Source organism: Asterias rubens, chromosome 5 (assembly GCF_902459465.1).
Source record: "Asterias rubens chromosome 5, eAstRub1.3, whole genome shotgun sequence".
In the NCBI taxonomy this organism is placed as follows: Eukaryota; Metazoa; Echinodermata; class Asteroidea; order Forcipulatida; family Asteriidae; genus Asterias; species Asterias rubens.
In genome coordinates, this window is record NC_047066.1 from 10,524,107 (window position 1) to 10,537,941 (window position 13,835).

Sequence of the window (13,835 nt, forward strand, 5' to 3'; positions counted from 1 at the left end):
GCGTGCTTGGAATCCCAGGAATTCTTTAGAGAATTCTAGAGGATCTTTGTTGGTACTTCTGTACAGTTAAGCCTGTATAGGAAGATTGATTTGGGGGGTTGGGGTGTTGGTCGGTTGGGGTTCGATTCTACTCTTTCACCAAAACTACAGCTCCTAAGTCTATCAAGAAGTTACTTAGTAAAATTGCCGTTCTTTGTAGCTACACCATAATAATGGATTGCTCGCCACGAACCATCTTTGGGGGTATACTGACCAGAAACTCACCTGCGACTGTAGTTATTGTTCTTAGAAGTTATTTTTGTTGCTCATTTGCTTTTCTCTTGGTGATATGTCTTGCGTATGTTTTTGTTTTGTCTGCCCTGCTCTGTATCATGGCCAACTTTGATGACCATGATAATGACCAGCTGGGCATATTAGTGTGTAATCTTTATCTTTTGTCTATTTACGGATTGAATTTTACCTATTGATTTGCTTAACTGAACAACTTGCGTAACAATAGCTGCTACTCGCCCAGAGTTGTCAGAATGTCAAAGTGGCTCTCGATTTGAAAGGTGGCAACGTTTATTTTTTTCCAGATTGCATTGGTACTCTGTCACTCTGACCCGGGAACGCGTGTACGTTTCTCTGACAGATGGTTAAGCCCGACAACAGACAGTTTTTACTGACTTGATGTATGCAGCCTGATGACATATGAAAACAATATGGCCCATTAGTCATTTTAATACAAATACATATTTTGAATACTGTTTCTTCTTTCGTATAATAGAGTGTCAACTCTAGATTTATACAACCAGGCCAGCTGTGGCGTAGTTGATTTATAATGAATTATTACAAAACATGTATAAATGGCACACAATACAGGAGCCTCTATGCAAAACACAAGTTCATACAAAGACATGAAGTATTCAAATTGAATTTAATTGAGTTGTTTATTTTAAATTAAATTTGGGAACAGTTCGAAGCTTATTTCATTCAAATGACCATAAAAAAATACAATTTTCAGGGGGGGGGGGCGGAAGGGGTATTGCGCAATCATTTGCCAGAGCGTTTTGGGTACACTCCATTTTAAAAATAGGTGATGACAATATTTAACAAGAAAAGATAACATGAATACCGCTGAAATGCTCTCTTTAACAGCACTGAAAACATAACAGTACTTATTGTAAGAGCATTTTCAATTGTGAAACTGGTTAGTTTTACATAAAATGCTTAAACATTTTACCGACAATTTTCGTTGGCTTATTGCAGCGGCCAACGTGTATGAATGGGTCCAGGCGGGAGTTTTGTTACAAAACGTCACCCCTAAAATGGCTATAAACATCGACATAATGTGAAAAAAATTATCGTTCATCCTCTGATTTTTTTTACTGAACGTTATGATGACGGATAGATCTTTCATTCCTGAAAGTTTAAACAAAATCCCTCCGTACATCCTCTGGATATTTGACGTTTTTTGAGAGGTGTTTTTGAGAAAATGGTTTCTGCCTATCCTTGGTTGACGGACGGGAACATTCGCCGCAGGTATTGTTCATTCTGAGGCAAGCGCACATCTTAAACATTATGTAAGACATGTCGTTTACGCTAAATATATGTTGCTTATTAAATTATTAAATTACTGAAGCAGTTGGTAATGCAAAACAAATCGTTTACGATGTTTTCTAGTGTAAACATTGGGTGAATTAACACTATTTAGAGATAAACGCACCCTTTGATTACATGGACGCGTCCAGGCAGTCTAAACGGCCGCGCGCCTGCGTTCAAAGGGTAGAACGTATTCGAAAATTTTATATAGGGAATGTACGTGCACTACACAGCGCACCTTTTGCGTAGGTTTGTAAGGAGAGCTTCGACCGGCGCTCGTCGCGAGAGAAGAATGAGATTATTTTCAACGTAGGTGGCGGGTTCGTGGCGCAACCACGAACACGTTGCCTTGGATCGGACGAGTTGGTCTATAAAAAGCGTTTGTAACCCTTTTTTATAAAATGCACATGGTTGGAAAGATGTTTTAAAAGTAGAATACAATGATCCACACAAGTTTGCCTCGAAATTGCGTGAAAAGGAAAACCGTGCAATTTCGAGGCATGTTTGTGTGGATCATTGTATTCTACTTTTACAACATCTTTCTACCCATATGCATTTTATAAAAAAACGGTTACAAACACTTTTCAAAGACCAACTCGACCGATCCAAGGCAACGTGTTCCTTTAAAATGTACCTAGAACAATAAAGCCACTACATTTAAAAGGAAAGACAATAGAGAGAATACCATTTACATACAACTTGTTATACACGACAGTTTGTAGGGCCTTGCGACCTCCAGAGACGCATGTTATAAAATATAATAACATTCATAATGCACATAGAACAAACCACTATATTGAAAAAGAAAGACATCAGAGAGAGAGAGAGTGTATTATAACAGGTGTATAAAACTAGTTATATAACAGGAACCTTGATGAAGCCTTGAGACCTTTCAGCATGTCTAGACAAGCTGCTAAGAGTACATTAATGGACGATGTGCTTGAGGAAGGGTGCCCGCAAAAGTCTCACAGGGCTGTCTATCATTCTGATTTCCTCCGACATACAAAGTACAGAGACCGAATAAGCCATTTTCGTGTAAAATTTGAATGTTGTCTGGTACAATGACGTGCTTGACAAGTCACCACATTCCTCAGACTCGAGTTGCTAAGTCACATGATGCGGGGCAAGCATAGTTACATGTACGTAAGAGACGGTGAACACCCATACATTTTATGGAATTATTAGTAGGCTTACGTCACAATGGTACCAGGGTCTGCTCATCTGGGCCAAATTTCATAGGGCTGCTAAGCACAAAAAATTGCTTAGCATGAAATTTCTCCCTTGATAAAAACAGGAATGCCAACCAAATTTCCACGCGATTTTCAGGACAAGGACGCAAACACCATCATCATGTGTGCATGCTGAATACCAGTTAAAGGCAGTGGACACTATTGGTAATTACTCAAAATAATTATTGGAATAAAACCTTTCTTGGTGACGGGGGAGAGTAATGGGGAGAGGTTGATGGCATAAAACATTGTGAGAAACGGCTCCCTCTAAAGTGCCATAGTTTTCGAGAGAGAAGTAATTTTCCACGAATTTGATTTCGAGACCTCAGATTTAAAACTTGAGGTCTCGAAATCAACCATCTAAACGCACACAACTTCGTGTGACAAGGGTTATTTTTCTTTCATCATTATCTCGCAACTTCGACGACCGATTGAGCTCAAATTTTCACAGGTTTTTTATTTTATGCATATGTTGAGATACACCAACTGTGAAGGCTATATAGTCTTGGACAATTACCAATAGTCTCCAATGCCTTTAAGAAGCAACATACAAAAAAAAAAAATGGAAATTTGGTTGGTAATCCTGTTTTTATCGGAAAAAATTTCATGCTATGAAATTGGGCCCTGGGGGTTACTATACAAAAGCTTGCCCCGAATCATGTGTCTTTATAGTCTGGTGAATTCAAATTTAAGTGATAACTTGTGATAAAGCACGTCAAGGTACCAGACAATATTCGACTCTAACACGCAAATGGCTTATTGGCGAGGCAACAGCTATACGGCTACGCCGCGTCATCATGCGTTGCGAGGTATAGGATATCTTTAGCCACGGTCTTACAGCCATAGCCGAAGCCGTATCCGCTGATTCGGATACGGCCTTTAAAGCCATTGGACACTTTCGGAACAGAATTTTTTTTTTTAAAGTTCACAGATTTACAAATAACTTACAGGGTTAACAGAAGGTAATGGTGAAAGACTTCTCTTGAAATATTTTTCCATGAAATACTTTAATACTTGTTGAGAAAACATTAAAACAATATCAATTCTCGATATCGAGAATTACGGATTTATTTTAAACACATGTCATGACACGGCGAAACGTGCGGAAACAAGGGTGGGTTTTCCCATTATTTTCTCCCGACTCCGATGACCAATTGAGCCTAGTTATTTTATATATAAGTTACGATACACGAAGTGTAGGCCTTGTTTAATACTGTTTACCGAAAGTGTCCAATGGCTTTAAGCTTTCTGTCCGTCCAGAAGTTTGAAGTCGCAATGGACAGTGGCGTGTGCACCTCACTAACTTGGGGAAACAAGACCGCCACATTTGTAGGTCTGCCCTCAAACCTCAAACTGTTATATTAATTATAGACTGATTGATACAGGCATGTAACTATTAATCATGAAAAAAAAGGAAAAGAAAAAACCGGGCTCGAAAAAAGAGATAATGTTCCATACTTTTGTACATAGAAAGTGAAGAAAAATGCTCTAGGAAAACATGCACTTTCCCTACATGATTTCAATCAAGCCCGAGCCAAAGCCAAGGTTTCGAAAAGGCTCTTAATAAAATCTTGTTTAAGTAGTATGGACATTGAATCAAAATCACCGTTTTTCACTATATTGTGGATAAAATGTGATGGAGTCCTTTAATTTCTCAGTTTCATTCTCTTTGTATTCATTCCCAAATTTTGAACCCGAAGAAAGGTATCAACATGGGGTTTTACAATTATTCAAAATAATAAGATTTGCTCTTTTCAAATGATTCAACAAATGAAAAAATTACCTTGGTCTTGATCGTAAATCGTCTCATTTTGCTCGATCAACAATGTCACTAATACTAGAATGCCTACCTGCATCTCTCTGCCTTTAGTCTCTAGAAGCATACAAGCAAATGCAGTGCTAATAAAGCCACTTCGCCATGTGGAGATACACCCAGCAATACCTAAATTAATCAACAGAGGGCGCTGTAGTTATTTATTGATGTGTCTTGAAACAAATGTACACTTCTTTTGTTTACAAACCTTTACCATCGTTTAGGTTGGGCAGCATTGCGAGAATCACAGAATAAAACGACTTGGTTGGCACAAATCACATGATAATTGCCTGCCACAGCGGCTTCAACGTGATGAATGAAAAATAGCTTTGAATGAAATATGACTTCATTACACAGGAAAACAAATGTCCTAGCCAAACTTCACATTCATGTCAACTTTGAGACTAAAATAAAGCAACGGTAAATCACATCAATACCACATCACGCCCTCCCTAATAAACCATACACCCTTTCGTTTAGGCACTAAACACTATTGGTAATTACTCAAAATAATTGTCAGCATAAAACTAACTTTGTACCAACAATGGTGTGAGCTGTTTATAGTATAAAACATTGTGAGAAACTAGTTCCTCTGAAGTAACGTAGTTTTAATTGAGAAAGAGGTAATTTCTCAATCAAAATATTAAAAGACTTCAGGCATGAAGCCTTTATTCTGCATCTGAAAGCACACACATTAATTTGTGCAACAAGGGTGTGTTTTTCCTTGCATTATTCTTTTGCAACTTCGCTGACCAATTGAGTCCAAATTTTCACAATTTTGTTAACTTATACTAATGTTGGGATACACCTAATGAAAACAGTCTTTGACAACTACCAAAGGAGTCCAGTGCCCTTAACAATGATTCAATTGACATACAAACCTTCATACAAAAATAAAACGCATGCGGAAACAAGAACAGAGTTCAAAATGATCAGTATTTATTTACGCATACCCCTCCATTGCAATACCATGGTGTTTGCAATAAAATAACCCACATTTAAACTCACAAAATGATATGGCTTGTGAGCCATGCATGCATTGTTAGTCTTATGTAGTTTTTTTACATTTTTACAACAGCTCCATTACAAAAGCTATTCTTTCTTGCCAAGTGAAAATAATCAAGATTCAACCGTTGTCCAACAACAGTGTTAAACTGGGCGCAGGTGATGTAACAATTTAAAAGAACTTTAAATGTGTTGTTATCATAAACAAGGTGGAAAAACTTGATGTTCAACAAAAATAAAGGCAACATTTTGGCAAGGAAAAAGAGGCGGCAAAATCCTGCAATTTCTGTAGTTTGTAAACCAACTCTTAAATTCCAAACCACGTGACCAACTTTTAGGTACTCAACAAGCTGTCCGCAGTCTAAAAGACATGTTGCTTCCCACAAGCCTGACTAACATGAGATTTGCTAGTAAAAAGACTGAGCAATCCTCAAACACATTTGAATAATAAATAACTTGATTGCGTTTCCTTATGCCAGTGCTGGCGGGCTCAATGTCGGTCTTTGGGCACAATTTCATAAAGCTGTTAAGCAGAAACTACTGCTTGACAAAATTCTTTGCTAAACAAAAACTGAGTGGGGCACCAGCCACAACAATGCAAACTTAATGTAATTTTGGTAACCTGTTTCTGCTAAACAACACTATTCTGTGCTTAGCTAGATTTTGTGCTTACAGGCTTTATGAAAATGGACCTAGGTTCAAGGCCAGTCTAAGTCACAAGACGGTCAGAGACTCGGGCAAAATGGACTTAACTACAGCAATGCTCAATTCACACAAACTAAACCAATTCAATTCAATTCAATTCCATAATTCAATTTCATGTATGTGAGAAAATCCAGGTTTCCAATAATGTTTGAATACATAGCAACATGTGATACTTGCACGGGTCCAGTACCTTCCGGCTTAATGAAATGAGGCTTGACCAATATCATAGCGCAGCCATCTTGTATAATTTCTTCCATTAAAGACAGCGTACACGGTTGGTAATTTTATTGTCAAAGACCAGTCTTCTCACTTGGTGTATCTCAACATATACATAAATAACAAACCTGTGAAAATTTGAGCTCAATTGGTCGTCGAAGTTGCGAGATAAACTATGAAAGAAAAAAACAGCCTTGTCACACGAAGTTGTGTGCTTTCAGATGCTTGATTTCGAGACCTCATTCCAAGTCTGAGGTCACGAAATCAAATTCGTGGAAAATTACTTCTTTCTTGAAAAATACATCACTTCAGAGGGAGCGGTTTCTCATACTGTTTTATACTATCAACCTCTCCCCATTACTCGTTACCAATTAAGGTTTTATGCTAATAATTATTTTGAGTGTTTACCAGTAGTGTCCACTACCTTTTAATTAAATTCTATCCAAAATGAGGCTTGAAAGAAAAAACTAGTCTGGTGCTTTTTTGTGCAGAGAGACCATTCGTATCTGTTGTTATACAAGAAAAAACAACAACACAGGGATATATGCAGCATGATAAAAGTCTACACCAAAAATTTTGTCCGACATTTGGTCCAAACATTTTGTCCAAACATAGGGATGAAACCACCCTTTCAGTCTTGATTTGCTGACATTGATTATAGTTCAAGGAAAACAAATTATGTAGCATGAAAAAGCTCAATATCAAAATGAAAATTTTGTCACAATAGGTTTTTACAATTACTTATTTCATTGAGAGGCAAGAACAACGCTGGTTTGCCATTGGTGTACTATGTTAAGCAGCCATGTAAAATGTGCCCCTAACTTAGACTCCGAATAGGGCACAAACCACTAAAATCCCAAAGCAAAAGGGTACATTTTTAAATTAACTGACAGAGCCCAAGCCAGAGCCCAAGCCAGAGCCCAAAGCTAGAGCCCAAGCTGGAGCCCAAGCCAGAGCCCACAGCCGAAGCCCAGGCTGGAGCCCAAGCTGGAGCCCAAGCCAGAGCCCAAAGCCGGAGCCAAATCCGAAGCCCAGGCTGGAGCCGATGCTGGAGCCCAAGCCAGAGCCCAAAGCCAAATCCGAAGCCCAAGCTGGAGCCAAGCCAGAGCCCAAGCTGGAGCTTAAGCCGGAAAACAAGCCAGACCCCAAGCTGGAGCTTGAACCCGAGCCCAAGCCATAGTCCAAAGTTGAGCCCAGGCTGGAGGCAAAGCCTGCAGAGCCCAAGCCAGAGCCCAAGCCAGAGCCCAATCCAGAGACCAAGCCTGCAGAGCCCAAGCCAGAGTCCAATCCAGAGACCAAGCTGGAGGCAAAGCCTGCAGAGCCCAAGCCAGAGTCCAATCCAGAGACCAAGCTGGAGGCAAAGCCTGCAGAGCCCAAGCCAGAGTCCAATCCAGAGACCAAGCTGGAGGCAAAGCCTGCAGAGCCCAAGCCAGAGTCCAATCCAGAGACCAAGCTGGAGGCAAAGCCTGCAGAGCCCAAGCCAGAGCCCAATCCAGAGACCAAGCTGGAGGCAAAGCCTGCAGAGCCCAAGCCAGAGCCCAATCCAGAGACCAAGCTGGAGGCAAAGCCTGCAGAGCCCAAGCCAGAGCCCAATCCAGAGACCAAGCTGGAGGCAAAGCCTGCAGAGCCCAAGCCAGAGTCCAGTCCAGAGACCAAGCTGGAGGCAAAGCCTGCAGAGCCCAAGCCAGAGCCCAAGCCAGAGCCTAATCCAGAGACCAAGCTGGAGGCAAAGCCTGCAGAGCCCAAGCCAGAGCCCAATCCACAGACCAAGCTGGAGGCAAAGCCTGCAGAGCCCAAGCCAGAGTCCAATCCAGAGACCAAGCTGGAGGCAAAGCCTGCAGAGCCCAAGCCAGAGCCCAATCCAGAGACCAAGCTGGAGGCAAAGCCTGCAGAGCCCAAGCCAGAGCCCAATCCAGAGACCAAGATGGAGGCAAAACCTGCAGAGCCCAAGCCAGAGCCCAATCCAGAGACCAAGCTGGAGGCAAAGCCCGAGAGCCCAAGCCAGAGACCAAGCTGGAGCCAAAGTCAGAGCCAAAGTCAGAGCCCCAAGCTGTAGTCTTGAAAATGGCCTCAGTACTACATGCAGCAAGTACCCAACCTTCATTCCTCTGACATCATTATGTAATCCATAGGAAGACTCTACAATGTGTTTGAATTTTTGTGTGTTAATCTTTCACAACCACTTATGTGTGTAAAAATGACCTTCAGCCATTCCACAGTTAAAACATTCCATCAAGGTGGAAAAGGTCCAATTCACCTTCAAAACAAAAGAGTGAACAAGAGCGAACACCCGGTTGAACTAAAATTAGGGGCCAATTTCCATGACTGACAGGATGAAAGTATGGTCTACAAGACAACTAAACCATGTTACATTTCAAAATCAGATTTTGTTACAAAAAATTACAGAATTACCTTTTAAACACAGTTTCATGACATTATGTACATGGTTTTAGTATTGTGCCTTTACTTCAATATACATTACAAAAGAGCCTTGCTCAAATCAATTAAATTTTAACAATAAACACAGCTCTTCTTGAAAACCAGATAACTAGACGTCTTTAAAATATTACTTTTAAAGGATGCACAAGTCTTATCCGCAGAATGTTCTACTTTTTATGGTGTATTGTTTTTCTTGTGGCGATAGTGAAGGAAAGTGTGTCTATGTAATCAAGTACATTAAAGGGAAGGTACATGATTGGTAATTACTCAAAACAAATATTAACTTAAAAACTGACTTGGTAACGAGCATTGGAGAGCTGTTGGAAGTATAACACATTGTGAGAAACGGCTCCCTTTGAAGTAGCATAGATTTTGAGAAATAGGTAATTTCTCACTAAAATAATAAAAGACGTTTAGCTAGAAGTCTTTTATTCCTATCTGAAAGCACACAAGTTCGTCCAACAAGGGTGTTTTTTCTCTCATCATTTTCTCATAACTTCGATGACCAATTTAGCTCAAATTTTCACAGGTTTGTTATTTTATGATTATGTTGGGATACACCAAGTGAGAAGACTGGTCTTTGACAATTACCAAACGTCTACCTTCCCCTTTAAAGGCACTACGTCAATTTCACCAAACTCTTCCTAACTTAAGTTATTCGTCCTAACTCGAGTTGGGCTTAATCCTAGCGTTTCGTGAAGTCGGCTGCAGTCTTCTCACTTGGTGTATCTCAACATATGCATAAAATAACAAATCTGTGACAATATTTTGCTCAACTGGTCGCTGAAGTTGCAAGAAAATATTGAAAGAAAAAAAAACCCTTGTTGCACAAATTTGTGGCCTAAAGTTTTTCTCATATTCAAACATTGTGGTGAGAAATTACCTCTTTCTCAAAAAGTACGCAACTTCAGGAAGAGTCATTTCTGAAAATGTTACATACTACACAACTCTCAATTGCTTAGTACCAAGTAAGTGTTTTTGCTAAAATACATTTACATGTATGAGTAATTACCAAGTGTGTCCAGTGCCTTTAACTGGTACCCACAATAGACCTTTATCCCGCTGTCACCATCTTGGTCATGTTCCCTGTTTCCAATTTATAACAGTAATGCATGCTAACATTCATTGCGCATGGCACCAGACTATTATTTCTCCCAGCCTCAGTTTGGTTAACAATGAGTTGGAATGTAGTAAAATCAAGATGACCACACCATGATAAAGGTTTATAAATGTTGGTAAGGCCGTTTCAGGAGTCAGAATCATGTATGAAGCCGTATCCAGACTATGACCGTTGTTAAGGGGTGTTGCTAAGGTCGTTGTCCACTACAACGTGTGTGTGCACAAACAAAAACAGCTATCCGGTGCAATGCTGTATACGCCATTTTTCATTATGAAATTCGCAATGCTAGAGGACTTGAGTCTTGTCTCAGACTCGAAGGAGGAGGAACCACACTGTTGTTAAGGGGCCGGGTGTTGCTAAGGTTGCTGTCCACTACAACGTGTGTGTGCACAAACTAAAATTGCTAACCGGTGCAATACACCTGCTGTAAGCGCCATTTTCCACTAATGATAAGCATAGCTATGAAATTGGCAGTGCTAAAGGACTTGAGTCTGGTCTCAGACTCAAAGGAGGAGGAACCAGACTTTGAATGTTATTTGGAGAACAGTATGGCCCCTTCAGTGGCTTTACCAATCTTGGGACATCCTTTTTTTTAAATCTAAAAATGGCATCCTAATGTCTCGACTAAAAAAAATACCATTCTAAACAAAAAAAGTGTCAGCACAGTAGATTTTCAGCCCACACTCGTTCTTCTATAAAACCAAGTCTCGAGTAATAATCGGGTTGTTTTCCTGAGAAGTTAACAATCAAAAAGTCAATTATATCAAAATATTTGAACGGACCATCATATTATTTCAGTCAATTGAAAGGAAATGTCATAATATATTGCAGAAGGCCATATGTGGTGATAAGCAATTTGAAGGAGATTGACACCATTGTGAAAAAAAAAATCCTTCCACTTTTAAAAACTGACAGATACAAACCTTTAAAATATCATTTCCTTTCCTACCCACGCTTTGTCCTGTCTTTATTTTAGGTATGAGGTTGTAATTATGCTGGTACTAGGTAACATGATAGTGAAGCAACATTTTTGTATAAAAAAAGTGGCGCCTTTGTTGTTTATGTTTGCCACCCTGTTGATATCATCTGATCACATTGCATATAATTCACCCATGTAATGTTTGTTTCCTCCTGCAATATTGTCACCATGGTATAAAAAAAACAACTGTTGCACATGGTCTATGGGTTTACCCGAGAGGGGCAAATGGCACCCTCAGCTTTGGTGTCAATGGACCGATCCAGCCTATCAATCAAACTGTGCGCGTTCACCCATTTGACCAATCACAGCAATGATTGTGGTAGGCCAAATTCGGTCATGCGTGCGCGTATATTTGGCACGCGCGGCAGAATCGTGCAGAATGTCATTGGGAGTGTTCATACACGTGTCTTGCTCACGTGCGCGGTGGGCGGAGCTTAATGGAAAGCCGCAACGGTCCATTACCCCCTCGGGTGTACAAAACACCATGGACCCTGTCACAGCGTGCACACATTTTATACAGCTATCCTACCCATTTTTGATCCGCAGTAAATTATTCAGCAATATTTCATGCTGAAGCAGCACTATGAAACCGTGCCTGATGTGAAGGGCTTAGTTAAGTTACAACAACACCATCAAGCCCGGTTCATACTTCCTGCGAATGCCAATGCGATACGAATGTTGACGTCACAAATTCACAACGAATAATTCGCAGCAGTTCAACTCTGCTCAACTCACTTGCAAATATCGCTGCGAAAGGATGGTTGTGACATCAAATTCACGTCAAATCTGCTTCGCATTAGCATTCGCAGAGAGTATGAACCAGGCTCGAGTATATACATGTAACTTCTCTTTTAGTGTCGGCTAATTCCTCCTTCAATACTGAGTGATTTCATATTCCAGAGGATGCATCCCTGCCTAGTCTTCCGACTTTCTTGTTCCCTGCTCTTAATAAAACCATAGCCAAATAACCGACAGCCATTATAAATCCTAGGATCTGATTTCAAAGAGCTGCTTAAAAGCACATAAAAAAGCCGAGCACAACAAAATCATGCTTACCAGACCATGGTTACCAACAAAAATTAGTGTTGCTAAGCAGATAATTTTTTTTAAAGCAATTTTTCTACTTAAGCAGCTGTTAAAATCAGTCCCTGGTATCGGCTTAGATACATATATCCCATAAGCCTATTTTGCATTAGTTTACCCTTTTGCAACCTTTAAATACAATTCCTGGCAATAAAATACATGACAAAAATGAAAAAATTTAATTCACATAGCTGCTTAACGACCAATGTTGTGCTCAATGCGTGAGTATCCATTATGTAGTGCATGCCACACTTCTAGTGCTTGCAGTATGAAAATAAATGACATACACATGTAAAAATGCAATTCCATGCTGAGCTTGCAAGTTAGCCTTCTTTCTTCTTGCCAACCTGTGCAATACGTTGACGCTTTAAGCTAATTTTGTCTGCAATCAGCACAAATTCGGTGAGCATTAAAGATGCTACGTCAGATTTTTGGCCGATTTGACCCAAAAATTTTGATTTAAAATTCAATAGGTATTTTGATGGGGGTCGAGAAAGTTACAAGCTTTCATTTGAGCCATTGCTCGAAAAAGTCCGCCAATTATTAGTAGCAGTAAAATAAAGTGCTCAAAATTAGTTTTTGTCTGGATCCTGACAATATATCACGTGACCAATTCTTATGTGTTTTATAAGAAACGTTTAAAAAAATTGTCATGGTTCCTGACCAAGTAAAAGTTAAAAACAAAAATCGTTAGAGCGGGTGATACTCTTTGAAATACATTCACTCAAAAAAAAAAAAAAATTTAATGTTTGGGCCAAAAATCTGACATAGCATCTTTAAGCAGCGCTATGAAATTGGAGACAAAATGTCAAAGACCCGAAAAGTTGTCTCAAAGTTAATTTTTAAATACTTTTTTCAAAGTTCATTTTCAGAGGTTTTTTTTACAGTTGCAAAAATGAAAAAATGATAATACTTACATTTCGGACTGGTTTTGTATCAAAAACAAAAATATTGTGGAAGTACAACTTAAAAAAGTCAGCATTTTCGTTTCAAAAAGAAGCAACAAATATTGATATGAATATTCAGATAAATACATTGAATTTTGTATGTACAACTTTATTGTTTCAAGCTAACCATGCTTAGTCTGACGTGCATCAAGAAATGAGTCGTGGGGACCAGCCAAAAACACTAGACTTCACATCCAGACAGTGACTGGTACACTGGTTCTACTAAGCTAACTTGTATATGCTTAGTAAGTTTTTGCTCCAACATCCTCAAGAAATAAGGCCTAGATCAGCCAAGAAAATATAACAATTTAAATAACAGTCGAATACTAAATAATGTTTCTTAAAAAATATACAAAGATCCCGAAAATTGCAAATTGTGTGACGAAAAAAAAAAATCCCCATCAACATAGACTGTGGAGATGATGTGACAAAAATTTAAGTAAATCCTTTTGGAAAAACATGTGACTTGAAACCACCTGAACAATTTCATAGAGCTTTTAAAGCACAAACAAATTGCTTAGCACAGCAAAACCTTGCTTACGTTTTGCTTAGCAGTATTTGATTATTTCTGCTTTGCAGCTTTATGGGATTGTTTTGTAGTTAAGCCTGGTTCATACTTCCTGCAAGTGCAAATGCGATACGTATTTTGACATCACAAATTCGCAACGAATAATTTGCATAAGTGGAAATATGCTGAACTCCTGCGAAACATTCACTG

At 39.4% G+C, this 13,835-nt stretch overlaps 1 protein-coding gene across 1 annotated transcript; it reads left to right on the forward strand.

Annotated features, from left to right (window-relative positions):
• The first annotated feature begins 4,963 nt into the window (after positions 1-4,963).
• LOC117290143 (protein TsetseEP-like) lies at positions 4,964-11,090 on the forward strand. Its single transcript, XM_033771398.1, has 3 exons — positions 4,964-5,043; positions 7,747-8,428; positions 11,085-11,090. Exons 1-3 carry the CDS (start codon positions 4,964-4,966, stop codon positions 11,088-11,090), a joined length of 768 nt encoding a protein of 255 aa, XP_033627289.1.
• Positions 11,091-13,835: the final 2,745 nt, after the last annotated feature.